Source organism: Phyllostomus discolor, chromosome 12, assembly GCF_004126475.2.
Source record: "Phyllostomus discolor isolate MPI-MPIP mPhyDis1 chromosome 12, mPhyDis1.pri.v3, whole genome shotgun sequence".
Classification (NCBI taxonomy): domain Eukaryota; kingdom Metazoa; phylum Chordata; class Mammalia; order Chiroptera; family Phyllostomidae; genus Phyllostomus; species Phyllostomus discolor.
The window spans coordinates 31,215,627-31,238,630 of NC_040914.2; the positions used below are offsets into that span (position 1 = coordinate 31,215,627).

At 47.8% G+C, this 23,004-nt stretch overlaps 1 protein-coding gene across 1 annotated transcript in view; it reads right to left on the minus strand.

Annotated features, from left to right (window-relative positions):
- Positions 1-4,999: 4,999 nt before the first annotated feature.
- The window catches only part of NIPA1 (NIPA magnesium transporter 1), a 32,860-nt gene continuing 14,855 nt past the window's right edge, over positions 5,000-23,004 (minus strand). Inside the window, exons 2-5 of the mRNA XM_028503680.2 lie at positions 18,088-18,135; positions 16,997-17,087; positions 12,422-12,582; positions 5,000-10,816 (exon numbers count right to left, since the gene is read on the minus strand). Coding sequence (XP_028359481.1) covers positions 10,305-10,816; positions 12,422-12,582; positions 16,997-17,087; positions 18,088-18,135 — 812 coding nt within the window. The 3' untranslated portion in view covers positions 5,000-10,304. The remainder of the gene's footprint in view (positions 10,817-12,421; positions 12,583-16,996; positions 17,088-18,087; positions 18,136-23,004) is intronic.

Here is a 23,004-nt window from a genome sequence, read left to right on the forward strand (position 1 = left end):
CAAAGGAAAGGCTGTTACAGATCAAGGGGAAAAGTGGTTGAGCTGGTTACACTCCATCCTTGGGAGGTTTAGCAGAGACTTAAGGAAGTTGCTTGAGAGAGATGCAGTAAACATTTGCTGCCTCAATTCAGGGTGAGGGAGTTTTAGCTAAAACAGCTTAGGTACAAGGCACACATGGTTCCCCATGGGAGAACCTATCCATGGGCGTGGTTCCTGTGTGCCACCTCGCTCCTGCCAGCTTTCCGAATTGGGCTGGGCTACATTCGCCACTGCCATGCAGATCGGTTCCCTATAACAGGGATGTCAAGGACAGAATAGGGAATATACTTGATAACATGGTAATAACTATGTATGGTGGCAGAGGGCACTTGAAACATAAAGGGAAACACTTTGAAAAGTATAGATTGTTCTGCGTGGCATGGGCCCAGCTGCCACTCAGAGATGCACAGGACCCACGCCTACGGATAGGTTCTCCTGTGGGGAATCAGGCCTGCATTGTACCTGGGATGCTTTGAGACTTGCTTTTTGCTAAAACTCCCTCACCCTGAGTTGAGGCAGCAAACTGCATAGCTTTAAAGCAACTTCCTAAAATCCATGCTAAACCTTCCAAAGATGAATGTAACCAGTTTGACCACTTTTCCCTTTGCATTTGCAAATATCCTTCTTCTGTGATGTGATTAGCGGCATCCTCTCCTTTGTTTTCTGTAAAAGGTAACCACCTAAAGTGAACCTGCTCATAACAAATGAGGATTCATCATGTAATGTGCCCAGAAAAGCAATAAAAGCTTGTCAAGGCAAGGGCCGAAGCTTTTTTCCTCTTGAGAGAGAAGCTGCACTGTCCCTTTTCCTCCACAGGACTTGGTATTCCATGTGAATTTGTCTCATCTCATCTATAATGCCTTGGACCCCATCAGTCGGGGTCCACATCAGTAAAGTCTATTATTGTGTAACCACTAAATAGACAATAATATACTAATGTACACCTGAAACTAGCAATAATGTACACTTGAAACTAATACAAATAATATTGAATGTAAACTGTAATTGAAATATAAAATTAAAATATATGTTTCTAATTACTGTGAAAATAAAATAACTGGGAAATCAATTTTGATAGGTTAAACTATTATTTTTACTTAGTGAAATGACTTACAGGGTTAATAATGATTAATGATGACATAAAAATACAGCTATACTAAAGAACAGCCACCCTTCAGAACTGCCTGAAATCTAGCCCAAAGGAAGTCGTACAACTAAGGATGTATAGAAGCCACACCGAGACTGTTAGGAGGGTCAGAGACACAGAAGGGCTGGTCCCACACCTGTGTGGCTGATAAAAATTGGGAGGGATAGCTCATGAGGGGTTCCAACCCCACACCAGGCCCCCCAGCCCAGGCCGGTTCCAGTGTCAGGAAGAAAAGTCCCCATGACTTCTGGCTATAAAAACAAGCAAGGGCCCTGGCTGGTGTGGCTCAGTGGATTGAGCACCGGACTGTGAACAAAAGGGTCACCAGTTCAATTCCCAGTCAGGGCACATGTCTGGATCATGGGCCAGATCTCCAATAGGGGTCACTCAAGTGGCAACCACACATTGATGTTTCTCTCCCTCTCTTTCTCACTCCCTCTTTCTCATTTCCTTCCCCTCTCTAAAAATTAATAAATAAAATCTTAAACAAACAAATAAGCAAGGATGTTGGGTGAGATGGAGGCTTCTGGAGTCCCAGGCAGTTCCTCTTAAAGGGTCAGCACACAAACATACTTGTACTCACTCCAAGCTGCAGCCCTGGGGCAGCTCAGGCACCAGGGACAGCCCTGACCCGGTAGCCCAGTTGCTTAAAACATCATTCCGATATGCCAAAGTTGTAGGTTTGATCCCTGGTCAGGGCACATACAAGAATCAGCCAATGAGTGCATAAGTAAGTGGAGCAACAAATCAATGTCTCTCTCTGAAATAAACATTTTTTTAAAAGGCACCAGGGACATATGGGGGTTCTGAAGTGTCTGGCATCAGGGTAAGAACTACAGAGGCAGCGTCCTCCCAGATGGAAATGCTGGCAGAGGCCATTATTCCTTTTCTGAGCCCTCCAGCCACAAAGCCGGCAGGCAGGCACCGTATCCAAGTCTCCGTCAACCTGGCTATTACTGTTCGCCCCACTCTGGTGAGTCCCCGAGTTCCCCCACCCAACTTTCAGGCCCACACAAGCTGTATCCAGTGGGTTTTCCCTACAAACAGCCTGTCTTGGCTCACACTTCAGATTTTCCTAAATTCTCTCAAACAAGCAGCATCTGGCCTGTTTGCCCCATGCCTCTGGCTAAGGGGCCCCAGGTGTGGTACTAGCAGCAGCCATCCTTGATTCCCAGCGTGGCTTCCGGACACCTCCAAGCCCAGCACGAGCAGCTGCCATCTGCAGGTCACTTTGCAGTTCATGTCGGGTGTCCCTTGTTAGGACACAGGCAGTGCTGACCTTGGCCTGAACCTTTCCCAGAGCCAGTGCACATGGTGGACAGCTTTAGACCACGTAGAAGCACCACCCAATCTCCTCCACAAGGGACACGCTCAAGCGGTTTACCCGGCAGGCACCAGAGCCCTGCTGAAGTGGGTTCTGCCCTGTGGGGTGGACTCCTCCACAGTGGTTGTAGCCAGGCTTTGCCTACAATTAGCCTGGTGGTAAATCTCTGCCACTGATGTGTCAACAGCAATTAAGGCTCAACTATAGCAGGAGGGTGCACACAGCCCCACATAGATTGGTGCACCGGGAGGGCCCAGCCTGGATAATCGAGTAGGCTATGCCCCTGGACCCCACAGGACACTTACTACACTAGGCCACTCTCTATCAAACCTGGGAGTCATAGCAGCTCTGCCTAATACATAGAAACAAACACAGGGCGGCTGCCAAAATGAGGAGACAAAGGAACATGGGACCAAATGAAAGAACATAACAAAACTCCAGAAAAAGAACTAAACAAAATGGAGACAAGTGATCCATTAGATGAAGAGTTCAAACCACTGGTTATAAGGATGCTCAAGGAAGTTAGGGGAAGGACAGATGAACTTAGTGAGACCTTCAACAATATAAGGACATGGAGACCACAGATAAAGCCATCAGAAAGGAAGGCTAACTGAAATGAAGAATAATCAAAAGGGAATCAACAGCGGAGTAGATGAAGCCAAGAATCAAATCAGCGATTTGGAATGCAAGGAAGCAAAAGACACAATCAGAACAGCAAAAAGAAAAAAGAATCGAAAAAAATGAGGGTCGTGTAAGGAGCTTCTGGGACAACTTCAAGTGTACCAACAACATTCACATCATGAAGGTGCCAAAAGGAGAACAGAGAGAGTGAGAATTTGAAAACCTATTCTAAAAATCAATGACAAAAGCCTGGCTGGTGTGGCTCAGTGGACTGAGCGTGGGCTGTGAACCAAAGGATCACTAGTTCGATTCCCAGTCAGGGCACATACCTGGGTTGTAGGTTAGGTCCCCAATGGGGGACTCATGGGAGGCAACCACACATTGATGTTTCTCTCCCTCTCTTTCTCCTTCCTTTCTCCTCTCTCTAAAAAGTAAATAAAATCTTTAAAAACAATGTCTTCATTTGCTTATACAAAGAAAAAAGAATGACAAAATACTTCCCTAACCTGGTGAAAGTGCAGAGTCCCAAACAAGATGAACCCAAAGAGGCCCACACCAAGACACATCACAATTAAAATGCCAAAGGTTAAACATAAAGAGAGAATCTTAAAGGCAGCAAGCAAAAAGCAGTTAGTTACCTACAGGGGAGCTCCCATAAGACTGTCAGCTGATTTCTCAACAGAACTTTGCAGGCCAGTTGGGACTGGCCAGAAACATTCAAAGTAATGAAAAGCAGGGACCTATAGCCAAGATTGCTCTACCCAGCAAAGCTAGCATTCAGAATCAAAGGGCAGATACAGAGTTTCCCAGACAAGAAAAAGCTAAGAGAGTTCATCACCACCAAGCCAGTATTACATGAAATGCTAAAGGATCTTTTTTAAGAAGAGGGGAAAAAATACGAACAATAAAATGGCAACAAATACATATCTATCAATAATTGAATCTAAAAAACAATATAAATGAACAAACAGAACAGAAACAGACTCATAGATACAGAGAACATTTTGACAGTTGCCAGATGGGAGGGGGCTGGGGGCTGGGTGAAAAAGGTGAAGGGATTAGGAAGTACAAATTGATAGTAACAGAATAGACATGGGGATGTAAAGCACAGCCTGGGGAATGTAGTTAATAATATTCTAATAAGTATGTATGGTGTCAGATGGGAATAAGATTTATTGGGATGATCACTTAGCTATATAATGTCTAATAACTGGGGTTTACACCTGACACTAATACAATATTTTATGTCAACTATCATGAAAAGAAATGATTTAAAATAAAAAAGATTAATGACAATATTTCTGATGACAGAATATTCAATGTGTTCTAATTCTCTAATTTTCTACGTGCTTAAAAAATAATAAAATGTTGCTATACATTTCAAAAGTATGTAAAAGGTATTAAGATTAAAATGCAGGTGCTTTTCTTTAATGCCATCATTTTGTTGTATCAGAAAGTAATCACTATATGGTAAATTCCTTAAAAAAAAAAAGAGCACAGTTTTTTATCCTCACCAAGGATATGCTTTTTGATTTTAGAGAGAGAGAGAAACATCAATGTGAGAGAGGAAATATTGACCAGTTGCCTCTGCCCTGGGCCCCAACTGGGGATCGAACTTACAACCTTGTGGTTTGTGGGACAACGTTCCAACCAACTGAGCCACGCGGGCAGGACTGGTGAATGCCTTTATGCATCATGGGTTTCCTCCCTAAGATGAGCACTGGTGGACATTTTCTACATCGGGATGGAGGCCAGGGCTACTCATTTCTACAAAGCAAATGGGAGACACGTGACTGAGAAAATACCTCGAGATGAAACCGGAGACGACACAAACATTTCCGACAAAGGGGAAGACAAACGAGTGTTCGGCTAGAAATGTTATTTTATTTTAAAACACATCCAGATTAATAAATATTGGAAAACTTAACAAATAGCCTTTTTATTTACATAAGGCAATTACATGCTATGACTAGTTCTATACAGCAAAATGTAAGCAAGTCAGCCATTGACAAATGTGTGAGCGTGGTCACTGGAAGCTCCCGGGACGTTTACATGAGAAACCTTTGAATGCAACCCATCCACATTTTACATTGTTTAAATTTCGTCGTCTTCTTCTCTTTCATGATTATGTTCCCTTTTATAAGGAAGTAACAGTGAATGAAAAAGACTCAGGAATGGTTCTCAAAAACTAGCAACCTTAAATTTTTTCGAAGTGCAAAAACACCAACAGAAGGTGGGGGGTGGCAAAGTATTCTAGGCTGATAAGTAAAAGAAATGCCGAACTTTTCAAAGAGATCCTTTGGCACTAGTGGTCCAGCAGCGCTGGACCATCACCTGGTGTCAGGCAGTCCGCTGTCGGGGCAGAGCGGCTGGAAAGCACGAAGTTCAGCATCATTCCCAGCACGTTTCACACAACAGAGTCGATCTGGTTTGCAAGCCGTGGAATCTCCTGCAGAACAGAAACCTACGGAGGATGCCGAAGAAGCGCATCACCCCATCAGAGTGTGACCATTCAGCGCCGCTTTCCAAGTCCCCATTTAACCTCCCTATTTTACAGTGGAACATAGAACATTCTTCCTCTTAAAATAAACAAAGAAGAAAACTAAAGCTTCATGAAATGACGCAAACTTCACAGCCAGTGCTTCCCTTGCTTATTATTCAGTGCTTGAAGCTGCACATCCACAGCCTCGTCCTGAGTGGACAGGAGGCCCAGATGAGACGAGTGTCCCCGGTCACTCCCAGGCCATCCTGCACATGACACTGTCACCCGAGGCTGCTGGCACCGGCTCAAGTACAAGCACCCTCGGACAGTCGATTTGGAGAACCAACCCAACCCTTTAGAGGTAGAGAAACTGAGGCACAGAAAGGTAAAGTGACTCACCTAGAGTTGCACGATTCAAGAACAAATAGAGAAAAGAACTAATAAATCCTTCTCCCTGGTCATGCTCTGGGCCCTGGCCTATGTTCCTATCCCACTGGCTACATTAGAAATAGATGTTATTTACACGATCCTTGTTCTACTGAGTATCACCTTTTTACTAGATGATTTTTTTTATGTAACAAGGTTACATTTGCTTAAAATAGAATTCTTTTGTTGCATTTATCAGCATGTGAGAAACTTATATGAAAATAAATGAGGTGTGATATTGGGCCAAATCCTTCTTCCCATCACTATTATTCTTAATCTTTGCAGGTACACAATGGAGGTATAAGAATCCGGTCAGATGTAAAAAGTCACCAAAAACCCCTGGCTGTCATGGCTCGGTGGACTGAGCGCTGGCCTGCGAACTGAAGGGTTACTGGTTTGATTCCCAGACAGAACACAGGCCTGGGTTGCGGGCCAGGTCCCCAGGAGGGGGTGTGTGAGAGGCAACCACACACTGACGTTTCTCTCCCTCTCTTTCTCCCTGGCTTCCCTTCTCTGAAAATAAATAAATAAAATCTTAAAAAAAATTAAATCACTGAAAGCTAAAGGGCTGACTGTTAAAGTTCATCAGCAGTACAAATGTGAGGTGGAGGTAAGAATATTGAGGTATTTGATATGACAAACCATTTTATGGAGTGACTGGTGTGTGCGCATGACCTTTCCCCTTTGCACTCACGTTCACAGACCTCTAGCTATAAATGTGACACATGTGAAAAACTCACAGACATACTCTTGGAAGCAAGGCCCGTGATAATGAGTGAATGTTGCATGTGTGGTCCCTGAGAAAGCAGAACACCGAGACTCCATCCAAGCCTGCTCCATGCATGACCTATGTCCCACACAGTGAGCACGACTCCTGCAGACCCCTGGGGCTCAGCAGACAGTCGGGAACAGCACTGAACAGAAGTACACTTCCCCCGTTGTCTACTCAGTCAACGGAAGCCCAAGCCAAGATTAAGGTCACATCAGCAAAGAGCCGCAAGTGTGGATCTACCACCTATCCGAGCAGCGTTTGCTCAGCTCTTGGAGATGAGTCCAGCAGCCTGGAAAAGAGGGATCTCTCCCAACGCCAGGGGCCTGTGCTCTTTAACGCCTCAGGCCCCGGGGCCGGAAGTGGTCGTCGACACCTGGGAGACGCTGCCCCTCGGGTGCTTCACACCTGTCTAGGAACTGTCCTCCGGAAGTGAGCCCCGTAGCTACCAAGAGCTGAGCTGTCGAGAAGGACAAGGAGAGGTGACCACATTCTGTAACAGCGCTCGTTTCTAGCAGACGTGAGACCCAGAGAAAGGACAAAGACCAACCTGCTACTGCCAGAATGGACTTGTGCAAATGAAACTCAGTGTGACAAACGGACTTGAAAGGTAGGAATCGGAGTATTTCTTATTGCTGAACCGGGAGGGTCCTCCCTGAAGTTCCCACTGTGGGCAGATGTCACCCCACACGTTGCCAGGAGCTGACCACCCCTGTCCCCAGAACCTTCTCTGCAGAGACGGAGCTGCCCTGTGGAATGGCTCAACCCCTGGGGCGGGGGGGTTTGGGGCCTGGTTTGGGTAGGAACCCTTAATACAGTCTACACTTGATCCGAGAGCAACCTTTTTAAATGCCCAGATTCTGATGAGAAAATAAGGCATCATCCAAGTTAGGAGAGGAGAGAAATGCCTATATAAGTATCTCTCCATAGCAAATCTGCATATTGTGATCAAAAACATTTCCAAGGCAGCTTGAAGACAAGCACACAGTAGGTATTTTTCTTAGTTTTATCAGAGATAAAACCCAAAGGATAGGCTGACAATGAAAATGTTTTATGTGTATTTACTTCTGCAGACACCCATGACCCCTGCAGGCCCTTGCTGAAACTCTCACTTTCAAACTTTTTTTTCTTTGCCATTCCAAATGAATTATGGACACACAGACTTATAAGAGAAATGCGGTCAAGTTGGAAATCAAGGTCGACAATTAGGCTGTTAGAGCTCCGGTCACGTCCATTGCTCTGAGGGTGGAGTGCCACACGTGAAGTGCCATGGACAATGTGACCTTGGTTCCACTAGAAGGAAAGCTGCATCTCCGACCAAGATCATCTGCTGACTAGACATGAACTTGGGAGACCCACCTGGCCTGGGACCAGCTGCCTTCAAAGGAAGGTGCGCCATGAACACTTTGAGGTTTTTGTTTTACTTTAAAAAAATCATGGGGACGATTTTCCTGAAAACGTCTCCTCTGAGTATCTGTGGTATAACTGCAAATGAAAATATTATAAGGAACATCAACAGAGGCGTTTCAGCTAAGCTTCCTAGGTAAGTTGTCACGAAAACCAAAACCAGTGACTTCCGTACGACGTGTACCTTTCTCAGTATAAGCGTATTGCCATGCACATTCTTTCAATTTCTCAAAGAGGAATCCTGACCTGGGGAACTATTTGTATACCTAAAAGTAAACTAACATGGCTACATTAGATTTTCGGAAAGTTCAGTTCCATAAATTAAGGCCTGCATTCCTTAAAATACTGAGATTAAAAAACAAACCTCTGCGAGCTGATCGAAAGAGTGAGGAACTTTTTGAGCATTTATTAACTATCAGTAAGTAGATATTTTTTAACTGTTTAAATAATGTTGTCGCTGCTCTTACTTCACGAGTCACTGACAACCCACGATCGTCCCATGGACGTTGAATTCACAAATGTGTTCTTCGCTCTGTGCGAGCACCACGTTCTGCTCAGCCTCTTTGGCCAACACCTGAGGATACTATTCCTTGAGCCTTTAGGAATGTTCTGTTTCGGCTGGAAAAGCATACTTTTTCTCTAGTGAATGACTTTAGTTGGGTATTATTGGATTCCATGTTCTGCTTCAGCGCATCTCCGTCGCCCCGCCCCACCCTCTCAGGCAGCACAGCTGCCTATTTAGACAAAACACCGCACGCGAAGCACACGGTATCTGGATGAAGTAACACTTCGCTCTGTGCTTTGTTCCCTTTGATACACAGGGAAGGTTACTCTAAACAGATGAATGGTCTCTTTGACCCACAGATCAGCATAATTAATGGCTCTTCAGTATTTCAGAAATTTAAGAAGAGTGGGGTGAGTAACTGCAAGGGGTTCCGCCACCTCCAACAACAGGGAGCCGGCTAAATGAAATGGTTCTCATTTCCTCTGGAGATTCGTTTGCATCTCCCGCTGGGCGCTCCCGGTTGACTGGCCTCAGCTTGTCCGTGTCCCTTAGCTTGTTCCGGCTCCACAGGGAACTTGATATGTGTGGGGCTGGGCAGTCACCCTCTGCTCTCACAGCCTGATGATCAAGTTAAATAATTCAGTTCTCCTGCGTGGCCCCAGTGGTCGCTGAAAGAGAACGTGGGTACGCTTGATACTGGATCCCAGTTACACAGACTGAATGCAAACAAAAGACCTCATGCTACTAAGTCAACCGTCTTTAGTTGGGCAAGAACTGCATGCTCGTAGGGTCGATTGCTCTAACGTGTCTTCAGTCTCTCTTCCAACAAACGAATATCCGGTCACTTATAACCACTCGACACCTTTCCGTGTTAAATAGTGAAAGAGTGAAGTAATACTCAAGGAGGTGGCGTTACTCTAAGCTAAGAGAACATACACACAGTCCGAGTCAAATTAAGTGAGCAGTTCAAGTGGTAAAGGCACTGAAATTGATCGAAGCTGCGGAGAGTCCTCCCGGCAACGGAGCGCGGTGGGCCCGGCCACTCTCCTCTCTGCACCCGCAGTCAGCGTGTGGTGGGTGGGGGAGGGAGAGTCAGCTCCTCAGGGGGCTAGGAACAATGAAATGTATACGCCTCTTCATCGGGAGGAGGGGATACAGGCTTAATGCAAAATAACACAACTACGGATGCATTTACTGTACAGAGTCAGGTTCGACACACTCCAGGTCCAAAGTCATGGTCCCAGGAGGGACATCTGGCCTGCCAGGACTAACCACATGGAGCCCTCCTCTGTTTTCTACTTAAAGAATGGTAAAACATTTGAAAAGAAAGGGTAGTCATGAAAGCTTCCAGGTCCATGGCGACGCACGTGAGATTCCGCTCAGAGAGATGACGCCCAGGCGACCACGCGGCAACTTCGGGCCCACAGAGGGCCAGGTCCCCCCGCCCCGTCCACTAGACCGCTCCCTGACAGACGAGCAATTCTAGTCCCAGCGACTTGGGGTCTCTTGTCCCTCCCACCCTGTTGGGACCAGAAACCACGCCCACTTCCCCGTTCCTCGCGCCAGCCCAGCCCCTGCCGCCCACTAGTCCGTTTTCACGTTGGACTTGTTCATCTCGCCCAGGTTGAAGTTGAACTCCTTGAACACCTGGATGAGGACGATCCCCACGGAGACGGTGGTGAAGCCGCAGGCCATCCCCAGGAAGTCCACCAGGCCCACGTTGCTCCACTCCCGGAAGAGGATGGCGGAGGCCAGCAGGACCAGCGTGGTGAAGACCACGTAGTAGATGGCCCCGAACACAGACGAGTCGAAGCACTCGAGCGCCTTGTTGATGTACCTGAACTGGATGATGATGCTGCAGCCGAGCACGGCCAGGAGCACCAGGCACAGGCAGAGGGCCCGCTGGCTGGACGGGTTGTTGTGGAAGATGTCTTGGGCCGCCAGCCCGATGCCCTTGGTGGAAGGCACGGTGAAGCTCCCCAGCAGGGAGCAGATGCTGATGTAGACCATGATGTTGGTGGGCCCGTGCGCCGGCGCGATCCAGAAGATGAGCAGCAGCAGCATGAGGAGCACGATGCACAGGTAGCCCACGAACACTGCAAAACACGGGTTGTCTGGCGTTAGAGGCAGCTGGGCAAACTAGGAAGGGGGCGCCCCTGTGTTGGCGTCTCGGGTGGGGACACTGGTAAAGCAGGATGACTCAGTGACAGAGAGGAGAACTGCACCCCATGGGCAGAGGCCAGGGGCGCAGGCATGTGTAGACGGTTCCACTGGATCAAAATGCATTCCCAGCCCTGGCTGGTGTGGTCCAGTGGACTGAGCGCTGGCCCGCACAAGAACCAAGGGTCTCCTGTTGGATTCCCAGTCAGGGCATGTGCCTGGGCTGCAGGCCAGGTCCCCAGTAGGGGGCACTCGAGAGGCAACCACGTATTGATGTTTCTTTCCCTCTCTTCCCCTCTCTAAAGATAAATAAATAAAAAAATTTTTTTTAAAGTATTCATGTTAAAGAGAAAAATCTCTGGCTGCCATTGTGTCTTTATACCAAACTATTCAAATTAGACAAAATGTTTTTTGTACAAGTCAGGACCTGCCTGTAGTGGCAACACCCACAATCGTCAAAAAGCAAAAGCCTTAGCCCTGGCAGGCGTAGCTCAGTGGATTGAGCACGGGCTGTGAACGAAAGCATCGTAGGTTTGATTCCCAGTCAGGGCACATGCCTGGGTTGCCGGCCATGGTTCCCAGCAACCACACATTGATGTTTCTCTCTCTCTGTTTCCCTCCCTTCCCTCTCTATAAATAAATAAATAAATAAATAAATAAAATCTTTAAAAAAAAAAAAAAGCAAAAGCCTTCACACGCAGTGCTCTGATGGTAGATAAAGGGCCATATTTTGCCGTGTATAATGCACACCTATGACTGTGTGTGCATAATACATGGGATTATTATACCCGTGTATAATGAGCATCCTTATTTTCCCTCAAAAAATTTTGGGGGAAAAGTGAGCATTATACACGGCAAAATACGGTAAGTCCCTTGGGACACTCAGCTCTAGCTTTCTGACCTGTCCCGTCTCTGTAATGTAACTGTTTTGTCTTTTACAGGAGGAAATGAACGCCACCACGCTAAGTGTTCAGGCATGAGAAGTTACAGTCTCGGAGAGCTTCACCATGAATTCCCTTTTCATATCTGACATCTCATGGCTGTGTCTCCGTGGCCACGGAGAGCTGCAGGGGAGCAGGAGACTCTCCGTGGCCGGACACACCTGTGTCAGGACATGGGGGCTGCAGTTTGGGGCTGGCCCCTGTCTCAGGGTGTTGGTCAGGAACGCAGATGGTCTACTGGAAGAAATGTTGGTGAATCTCTACTCTCAGACCAGTACAATTATCCCAATTGTTGGTTTTGTACTGCACTTGTCAAAAAAATAACTTATCATACATCAAAAATACACAGGAAAAAGGGAGACCCCTGTGGGGAGCATTAAGGTAAATCAAACTGGGTTATGGCTCTCAGACAGCGGCACACCAGGGGAGGTGGGGCCGGGACACAGGTGGTCCCCAATATGGGGGCCTAGAGCTAACCCAACAAGATGGCACAGGTGCTAGAGGCAGGGGCACTCTGCACAGGACAGCAGAGGGTCTGGGGACATGGCACGGTGTCCCCCGGAGGCTCACACGGGACAACCGAAGGCTAGAAGGGGTCACCTGGATTGGTCAGCTTCTCCTCCAGCTCGGCCTGCGTGGTCACACTCTCAGATTTCGGGGAGTGGATGATCAGCACGACAGAGCCTGCACAGCTGAGCAGACACCCCAACTTGCCCAAGATGTTCAGCTTCTCCTTCAGAAGATAAGAGGCTAAAATGGACCTTGGATTAAAAGAAGAGAAATCAGAGCTGAAATCATACCATCAGACCTGTGTCTACCCATCGCAGTTACTTTAGAAAAGCCACATTAAAAAAAAAAGATTTTATTTATTTAGTTTTAGGGAGGGGAAGGGAGGGAGAAAGAGAGGGAGAGAAACATCAGTGTGTGGTTGCCTCTAACGCGCCCCCTACTGGGGACCTGGCCCGCAACCCAGGCATATGCCCTGATTTGGAATTGAACCAGTGACCTTTCAGTCTGCAGGCTGGTGCTCAATCTACTGAACCACACCAGCCGGAGTAGAAAACCCACATTTTCTTTCAAGAAAAATTTTTATTGCTAACACTATGAGGCTACATTTTCTTTTCTTTCATATATATATATATATATATTTGTGATAAAGAAAAGGAGTATTCAAGAGCTGCACAATTTTGGAATAACAGCTTTCCACAAGAATTAGTCATTTAGGCCTATCAATTAAGGCTCAACTCTAACACCTGGGTTCTCCTACCATTCCCCATTACTTTTTCATTAGCTTATTTCTATAGGGTTAGTTTACAAACTAAATCAACATGAGATACAAAAGCTACACAATTTTGGAAGGAGGGCAGGCTTCTGCCTCAGAGCCTGTTCCCTCTACACCAAAGAAGAATAAGCCTGCCACCCTCTGCCGGGCCAGCCCGATGCGGGCTGTGCTCAGAGTTCCTTCCCATTCAAAACAGCATCCGTTCAGGAACGCAGGCAGCCACAGCACGGTCTTCCCAGCATCCTCGAGGAAGAAGAGAGCCCTAGAGCCAGAGAGAGGGGGCTACATTTTCTATATAGCTGTATTTTACTTTTGTAAGAGTGGAAAGATCAAAAATTTATCGAACCCTATTCACCGTAAACAGGATTTTCATACAAACTCTATACATAGCCAGTGCACAGTTAATGTATACACAGCTCGCTGTGGTGTTGCTCCGTGGGTATGAAATATACCAGAGTAGGAAAGTAAGTTTTGCTTTTTTTTTTAAAGAAGGGCCCGCTCTGGCCTTACCATTTTTTAAAAGATTTTATTTATTTATTTTTAGAGAGAGGGGAGAGGGGAGAAAGAGAGAAACATCGATGTGTGGTTGCCTATTGTGCACCCCCTAGTGGGGAATCTGGTCTGCAGCCCAGGCGTGTGCCCTGACTGCGAATCAAACTGGAGACCTTTCACTTTGCTGGAGGATACCCAACCCACTGAGCCCCCTGGGCCAGGGCAGAAAACCTGGGCCTTTAGGAAATCCTGCGACTGGCCACTGCCACATTCCTAGTGTCACACTGAAGGCAATCAGAGACCAGGAAGATCTTCAAGGAGGAGGCGGCAGCCAGGCCAGATCAACCAGGATTGTTTCCATTTTAATTCTCATTTTACTGACAAAGAAACTGAGCCTCAGGAAGGATTACTTTGAACCCAAGGCCACCAAGCCAACAAGAGGTGACATCATGGTGGCAACACTCCCGTGTAGTAGCCCAGGCTGCCATCTTCTTCCTCGTACCCTCTGTGTCTGCCCCTCAAAGGAGCCCAGCAGGGGCGCAGGGCATCAGAAACGTCACTGAAAGGGCCAGCGAGTGACATCAGAACGCAGGGGCTCTGAGTAGCTCTGCATAGGAGGGAACCAGAGGGTGGGGGGGGACGACTCTCAGGAGCAGGAGGAGGTTGGCCTGGAACCAGCCTGGGAGGCGGGCTCTGCCACAGTGGGGAGGGGCTGGCGTGCAGGAAGACATAGGCAGAAACAAGCCTGGCCCATGAGGCTGTTAACTTAAATAAAAAGGCCTTTCAAGCTGAGTGGCAACAAGCAGGTACTGAGATCAGTAAGAACAGCTATTTGGGAAGCAATGACAAGCAGAAGCCCAAATAGCATCCTGATCAGGGGACAAAGGTGACACATATTTGTGTTACAGTCCCAAGGTTCCTATACCCTAAGCGGCAAGAGAAAGGCCCGTATTGAAAAGTTCAGAGGTTTGGAGTAGGGAAAGGCTAATTGGTAGGGAAGGCCTACTCCGAGAAGAGGGGAGAACTAGATCTGGCTGGGGTGGCTCAGTGGACTGAATACCAGCCTGTGAACCAGGGAGTCGTCAGTTCGACACCCAGTCATAGCACATGCCTGGGTTCCGGGCTAGGTCCCCAGTAGGGGGCGCATGAGAGGCAACCGCACAATGATGTTTCTCACCCTCTCTTTCTGTTTAAAAATAAATGAGTAACATCTTTTTAAAAATCACTTTTATTGGGATCCTCAGTTAAAGGCAGCCTTTTTATCCATAATACCACCTCACTTTTTTTTTTTTTGAATGAGTGACGTCTTCCGAAGACTAGGAGCAGTGAGCATTTCCGGTGAGGTGACTTAATTATTGAAGTCCATCAGAACAGCTCTTTGGAAATTAACCAGGCAAGGCATCTCCATACCTACACTTAAACACGCAATGTGCAAAGATCGCAGCCTCAGGTTTCTTGTTTGCCTGATTATTCTTCAAGGGAACGAGTCAGACACTGATGCTAAGGTCTGGGAAGCTGGAGGAATGATTCCCCGACATGAGCACCACTCAGGCAATGAGAGATTTTGGGGGCCAACCAACATGCAAAATGACGTCAAGCCGTGTATGATATGAGCCTCATGTCTGGATAAGGGCAGCGTGCTATTGTACAGACACATTTTCAAAGGTTCCTGTGCAAAATGTATTTGTGCTTTTTAGATCAGAGAAACCTAAAGCTTAAAAACACAAAATTAGATTCGTCCATCATAGTCCTGGCAGGTTGGAGCCTCATCCCACGAGCTGAAAGGTCGTGGGTTCGATTCCCGGTTAGGGTGCACAAGTAGGTTGCAGGTTTAGTCCCTGGTTGGGGTGTGAGTGAGGGGCAACCGATCGATGTTTCTCTCTGACATTGATATTCCTCTCTTTCCCTCCACCCTCTCTAAAAATCAGTAATCATGCCCTTGGGTGAGGGTGGATAAATAAGCTAATTAATTAATTAGTTAATTAATTAACACATCCACCACAGACACACGTCTGCCCAAACATTCGGGGTCTGTCTGGAACACAGCAGAAGACCAATGTCTTCTGAATGAGACATTCAGTGAATGAGAACCTTGGGTTTTCTTTCTCTTCTATCACATCTTCATGATTTCTTCAACAGCAAAGCAGAATACAACTAAGTTCATGGGAAGAGCTGTGTTATTTAGTCCTTTTTATATAATAACATATAATAAAAAGATTCCATCTGTGACGTCCGGTGGTGGCTGGGAGCCTTCATGTCCCCTCTCCTCCCTTATCCTGTTTGCCCCACACCTGGGCAACCTGGTAAGAAGGCCTGCGAGTGTGCTTGGGTCCCGCTGTCCCCAGTCCCTTGGCAAGCCCCAGCCTGAGCTGAGGGTGGGCACCCCTGCCCAGCTCACCTCCTAACTCCAGAAAAAACCCAAAGCCCTGACTCCCTTCGGGTTCGCCCCAGACCAGGGGGGTCCAAGCTGCGGTCCCCAGGACACATGAGGCCCAGGATAACTATGAATGCGGCCCAACACAAAATCAGAAATTTACTTAAAACCTTTCTTTTGCTCATCAGTTTTTGTTAGCATTTGTGTATTGAATGTGTGGCCCGAGATAACTCCTCTTCTCCCAGTGTGGCCCCAAGAAGCCAAAAGATCAGACAGCCCTGCTCCAGACCAAACCAGAGCCCACTCCTGGGGGATCCAGTTGCTGTTGACTCTGGTGAGATGTAAATTTTGTCACACACCCAGTGGCACCCAGGTGTGACTTGTCTCAGCCTCCACAGTTTCCCAGGGTTGGGGGTCGGGGGGCTGCTCAATGTCCAGCAGGGAATGGTAGGCACCCAAATAAAATACCACCCGACTAGTTCTGCCTAAGGATTTCTCTGAATCACTTGCCAAGGCGCCGGGAAAACTCTAGTCTCTCAGACGTCCTCCAGGGCCAACTCAGAGAATGACAGCACGACACTTGTTGACCCCCAGGAGTAAGTTAGGATTTGAAATATACTAAAGCACATTTCTAAGACAACGGTCAACAGTTCACACAACTAAATTTAAAGGAATAGCCCTGACTGGTATGGCTTAGTGGACTGAGTGCCAGCCTGAAAACCAAAGGGTCGCCGGTTCGATTCCCAGTCAGGGTGCATGCCCAGGTACCCGGACAGGTCCCCAGTAGCGGGTGAGCGAGAGTCAACCCTATATTGATGTTTCTCTCCCTCACTCTAAAAATAAATAAGTAAAATCTTTAAAAATAATACATTTGAAGGAATGAAACTAAACCATATAGAGAACACTGAAGAACTGTCTTCAGTCACGATTTTCCTTTAACTATTTGAACAGAAACATTGAAAATAGAAAGTTTCCATTCTACACATATGGCACATTAAAACCCAAAACACAGAACACCAGCGCTCACCCAAACGGCACTCCAAGGGCACCCAGGGGTGTCACCAGGACCGTGGGGACCGCCGTGTAAGCCAGGAAGTTTCCAATCTGGCCAACAGCCACTGTGGAGAGAATCACAGGATGTCACTTGCAATGACAGCGCCCTCTCCTGGCAAGGATCCGAGTTGCATTTGGGAAGGCTGAGCCTTGAACCAGCCACTTTCCAGCTTATGAGAAACCACTTGTCGGGGAAGAAGCATTATTTGCACGTTTAAGGGCCCTGACTGCACCGGAGAGCAGGGCCCGCCCCGCTCTCCCCGAGTCATTGTCCTGATTGGTTGGTGAGCAGCGCCTGCCCCCTCTCCCCGCATCACTGTTCTGATTGGTTGGGGAGCAAGGCCCCCTCCCCGAGTCACTGTCCCGATAGGTTGGGGAGCAGCTTCAGCGGTCTCCGGAAATTCCCCGGCTAAACCAGTGACTGATAGTGGATGCAACACTGTATATTTCCACTCTCTCCCTGAAACACCCTTGTTCTAAGACAGATCGTGTCGGGCTCCCCGTGTCCCTGAAATGGCCCGGGACCTGCTCCGGTGTGGCTGCTGGGCCGCACTGACAAAGGACCACACGGGTGACAGGGAGCGAGAGCTTAAATAACAGCTCTCCCGTGAAAGCCATCACGTTTGCTAGGTCATTTCTCAACGAGCAGCCAATGTGAGACAAATGAACCTCGTGATATTTCTGAAATTTCGCATGTTATTTTCCTTTATATCTTTAAAAGTTCTAAATCTATAAAGTGCGTTTTTGGTCATAGCACATGATCTGGTCCTTACAGCTGAAGGAAGAAAGCCGCCTTTGTAAAACCAATTACGTTCAGCAAAAACATGTAATTTCACCAAAGGCCAACAGCCCGACTACGCGTGAGTAAGCAGGAGCTATTTTAGTTTCTCTGGGCCCAGCAGAGTGTGGCCTGGGCTAAATTCAGGGCTAACTGCACGCCCACCTCCACCCCCGCCCCCACGCCCCCCATCTCATCCTCCCCCCCACCCCACCCCAGTCCCGCCAGGGGAATGACTGATCTTAACAAAGAAAGAAAACAAGCTCTTCACCACACAGGGTACTTACTTGCAATGGTGCCTGCCCACCACACAATGTCCGTCAAATAGGAGGTACCTATGAAAGAGCAAGATGGAAATGTCAGAGAGGCAAGAAGCAAGAGGGTTAAAAGCTGCATACTTAAGAGAGGAATTACATGAAAACTAAAACTGAAGGGACCAGAACGCCCTGGCCGAATAGCTCAGTTGGTTAGAGTGTTGTGTGGATGCACCGGAGTTGCAGGTTCGCTACCTGGTCCAGGCACATAGAAGAATCAACCAGTGAATGCATAAGTAGAACAACAAATCCCCCCCCCCCCCGCCCACACACTCTCTCTCTCTCTCTCTAACACTGAATATATATTAAAATTTTTTGAAAAAATAATGAATGTCATACTGTAAACTCAGGAATCTTTTAAGTTAGTCTACAAATTGCAGAATGACAAGCCACTAAAAGTGGCAGATGCTTTTTGCAACCAAGTCAAGCTGACCCAAACAACAAGCTGAACCTTTATGATTTGGGGTGCAGGGGTGCAACACACACCCCTCCAGAGACACAGATATTCATTGGAATAAAGTATTTTTAAATATAATCCTCAGGACATGCTTATAGATTTTAGAGGGAGGGGAAGGGACCAGAGAGGGAGGGAGAGAGAGAGCCATCAGTCAGTTGCCTCTCATATGTGCTCTGACTGGGAATCGAACCTGCGACCTATGGGTTTAAGGGATGATCCTCCCACCAACTGACAGCCACCCGGTCCAGGGCTGGAGTAAAGTTTTATGTTCCTTTCAAATGAGATTTGTTTTTTTAAGTCCAATTTTCTCATGCATTGACTATAACCAATTCATACAAAATTGTTTTACAGGCTACTCAGCATAATTTAGAACCTTTCTGGGGTGGCTCTTTGCCAACCACCAGTGCAGCCCACCTGTGAGCTCTCCCTTGGTGCTGGGACGTTTGCTGAGTCCCCTGTACTCCCCTCAGTCCACCATAGCTGTCCCCCTCTTCCTGCTGGGTGACAGCGCCTTCAGCAAGAGGGACTCCCTGCCTCCGAGACACACCTTGGTCCTTCAGGTATGTCAAAACGCTCCCTGTCAGAGAGGTTTCTTTCCATTCAGTGTGAAGTACCTACTTCTGATTGGCCATTTTAATTCTCGGTGATTTGTTATAATTAACACAGGAAGCCAGCCCACCACATGGAGGAGCAGAGCTCTAGCCTTCACAGGAAGTACTTAAAAAAACCAAAGTGACCAAGTGGGAGGAATGGCTGAGTCACAATGTCACTGTTTGGCAACCTCACAGGAACAAGCGACTTAGACAGGAAGCATCAATGAATAGTGACGCGGGTCGGTGACCAGGGGCTGAGAAGCGGCATGGTCACGTGGTCTCCCTGAGGCAGCTCCCCTGGTTCGTCAATAATTATACAAAGAAAAAGTTATCTTTTTTTTTTTACTTTGAAGATTTTATTTATTTTTAGAAAAAGGGGAAGGGAGGGAGAGAGACATCAATGTGTGGTTGTATTTCTCACTCCCGTAATGGGGGACCCAGCCAGCAACCCACGCACGTGCCCTGACTGGGAACCGAACCAGCAACCTTTCAGCTCACAGGCCGGCACTCAGTCCACTCAGCCACACCCGCCAGGGCAGAAAAAGTTATCTTTACCGTTCTTGCATACTCTGACAGACACCACCCTAGCCCAGCAGCGGTCAAAGCAAACAGCGCCAGCAATGGGAGAAATCAGCATCCTGTGCGTCCTCAGAGGTCACTGGGGAGGGCACAGTGTCACCTCAGCGGTGTTCCTGCCAAAGTGCATCACTTGTATCTAATCAGGAGGAAACTGAGACAGTCTAGGAGTTAGCTGGCCTGTACCCTTCCGAAGTGGCGAGGTCATGAAAGACACAGGAAGGCTAACACCTGTGGCAGAGGGCAGGGGACCAAGGGCACTGGTGACTAAACACGACGCACGGTGCCTAGTGGGAGACACGACAGTACTGGCAATGGGCCTAGTTCGAGCTGGCGGCCACGCGGCCAGGGGACAGCACTCAGCCAACAGCGACCTCTGCTGGGCAGCGGCATCCAACCTGGTGGAGAACCATCCGCAGGTGCCCCGACTCGGGGCAGTGGCCCTGGGGACAGGCACCTGTCCCTCGGCCTGGAGCTCTGCCTCCGCTGACAGCCTCCAGCTGGAGAAGGCGCGGCCCTGGCAGTCGCTCCCATCCTCTTCAGTGTGTCTGATGCAAAAGTGGCCCATGCCACCCCGTGAGTGACAGACTACAGCTGCACCTAAAATGTGCCCCGTTCGCCCTGTGGAGCAGAACACAGAGTTCACGTGAATCCCCACGTGTGCTAATCATACCGTGTCTGTTGAAGAGGGTGCCCCCGCGCCCATGCGTGCTGGGCCTTTAAGAATGAAAGACCGTGAGTCCACGACCAGGACATGGATGTGAGGAAGCTCGTGGGCCAGGTCTTTAGCAAAACAACCCTAACCAGTGAATCCAGTATGAAAACACATTTTTTAAGGCTTTAGAAATTGTCCTAAGAGTATACAGTCCACCAAGACACATTTACTCAAGAAAACCTACTAAATTTCAGTAAGAACAGTGAGAATCTCTAGCACAGAAGCTTAGATGGGCTCATCTCGCCCCTACAGAGGCCTCCTCACTAAACACATAAACAAACAGCCCTGGCGGGTGTAGCTTAGTAGGTTGAGCGCCTCAACTGTGAACCAAAGGGTCGCAGGTTCAACTCCCAGTCAGAGCATGTGCCTGGGTTGCGGGCCAGGCCCCCAGTAGGGGGTGCAGGAGAGGCAACTACACATTGATGTTTCTCTCCCTCTCTTCCTCCCTCCCTTCCCCTTTGTCTAAAAAAAAATAAATAAAGTGCATGAAGAGGTGCTGAACTTCACTGATCATTAGGGAAATGCAACTCAGGGCTCTGAGGAGAGAGCAGGTCACGTCCACCAGGATGACCACTCGCGCACAGAAAACAGGCTCGGGGGAGGCCGCGGAGCCACTGCACCCTCCGCGCATGTCAGTGCGAACAGAAGCCGGCGCAGCCGCTGTGGAAAACTGCACCGTAGTTATGCAGGTATAGAATCGCCATGTAACCCGGCAATTCCGCTTCTGGGACAATACACACCCCAAAGGGGTAAAAGTAGTGACCTGAACATCTGCATTCGCACACCCATGCTCGAGGCAGCATGATTCACAAAAGGCAAAAAGCGGAAACGACCCAAGTGTCCATCGATGAATGAATGGGTGAACAACTGGACATTGAGCAACTGAACAATGGACTTGTTCTTTCGTAGTTTAGGAGAAACGGCACTAAAGGGTGTAAGATGGGCTACTCATCAGCCTTGAAAACGAATGAAATTCTGACACATGCGACAACATGGGTGAATGTTAGAGGCCAAATGCTAAGTGACATACGCCAGTAAAAAGGGACAACTCTTTCACGAGCGTGCTTTTATGAGATTCCTGCAGGAGCTGCACTCACAGGGACAGATTATCACTAGGGGCGAGGGGTGGGAGTGGGGAGTTACTGTTCAATGGGCCGTATTTCAGAATGGAATTATAAAAAGTCCTGAAAATTAATAGTGATCATGTTTACACAATAACATGAATGTGCTTAATGCTATTGAACAGTACGATTAATTAGAAGTGGTTTAAATGGTAAGTTTTATGCCATGTATATTTTACCACACACAAAAAAATAGCTTAAGAAATAAGAGGCCTGCCCTGGCTGGTGTGGCTCAGTGGATTGAGCGTTGGCCTGTGAACCAAAGGGTCGCTGGTTCAGTTCCCAGTCAGGGCATATGCCTGTGCTTCGGGCCAGGTCCCCAGTAGGGGGCATGCAAGAGGCAACCACACACTGATGTTTCTCTACCTCTGTCTCTCTCCATCTTCTCTCTCTAAAAATAAATAAAACCTTTAAAAGAAAAGAAAAGAAGCAGGGGCCTGATAATGTTAAGCTCCAGAGCTCTCCTGTCATTGTGACATATGGGCTGACTCACTCCTAAGCCTATAGCACCTGAGTCACAAACCAAAGGTGTGAGGCCAGGGCGCCTGGAGCTTTCAGCATCTGTGGCCTGCCCTGCACTGATGCCATTGCTTTGAACTCGGACCCCTGGTATATTTCCTGCAACCTGGGTGCCATTCAACTTCAGGAGAAGGAGGTGCTGGCTGAGGCCCCTGCCTCGGACCAGGCCACCCTCAGACAGTGCTTTTGCTGTGAAAGCCTTGTCTTTCAAAATGTCATCTTCTTGCTGTTCCCAGGTGCCAAGAAGATGGGCCTCAGGACCATTCTGCAGAGATTTCTGTATCTTCACATTCCTGATGGTTTGTCTTCACCTTTTTCCCTCCTAGGTCTCCAAGGAGTTACGGGGGACCAGGAAGCAGCAGGCCAAGTTCTTCTGCTCCTTCTGCACATTTGGAATAAGAAACATTTTATGTCCATCAATAAGCTATTGATATTGCTTACTGATGTTATGATTACACATACAATTTTCTTGTCCTTTTTTGATGTGCATGAAAGAGAAGCAAACAATGCAAGATGGACTATAAGCAGGTGCTTGAGCGGTATTGTCTTCTGTGTTGTACTAGGTGTAAGAGCCCAGAGAAAAGCGGTACTGAGGGACGGCATGGTCGGGTACTAATAAAAATCGGAACTGAAAATGTATTACAAGACACACAAAGACGCAGAAAGAAGTAACATACATATTACATGTACAAGACAAACAGGACACATGCAGGCAGTACACTGTCTGAGAGAGGGCCTGGATGTCAGGTTAACAAAAATTTCAAACCAGTAATTCAAAATGTGTTCAGCCCTCACCGGTGTGGCTCAGTGGATTGAGCACCGGCCTGCAAACCCAAAGGTCGCTGGTTCGATTCCCAGTCCGAGTGAATGCCTGGGTTGCGGGCCAGGTCCCAGGTAGGGGGCACTCAA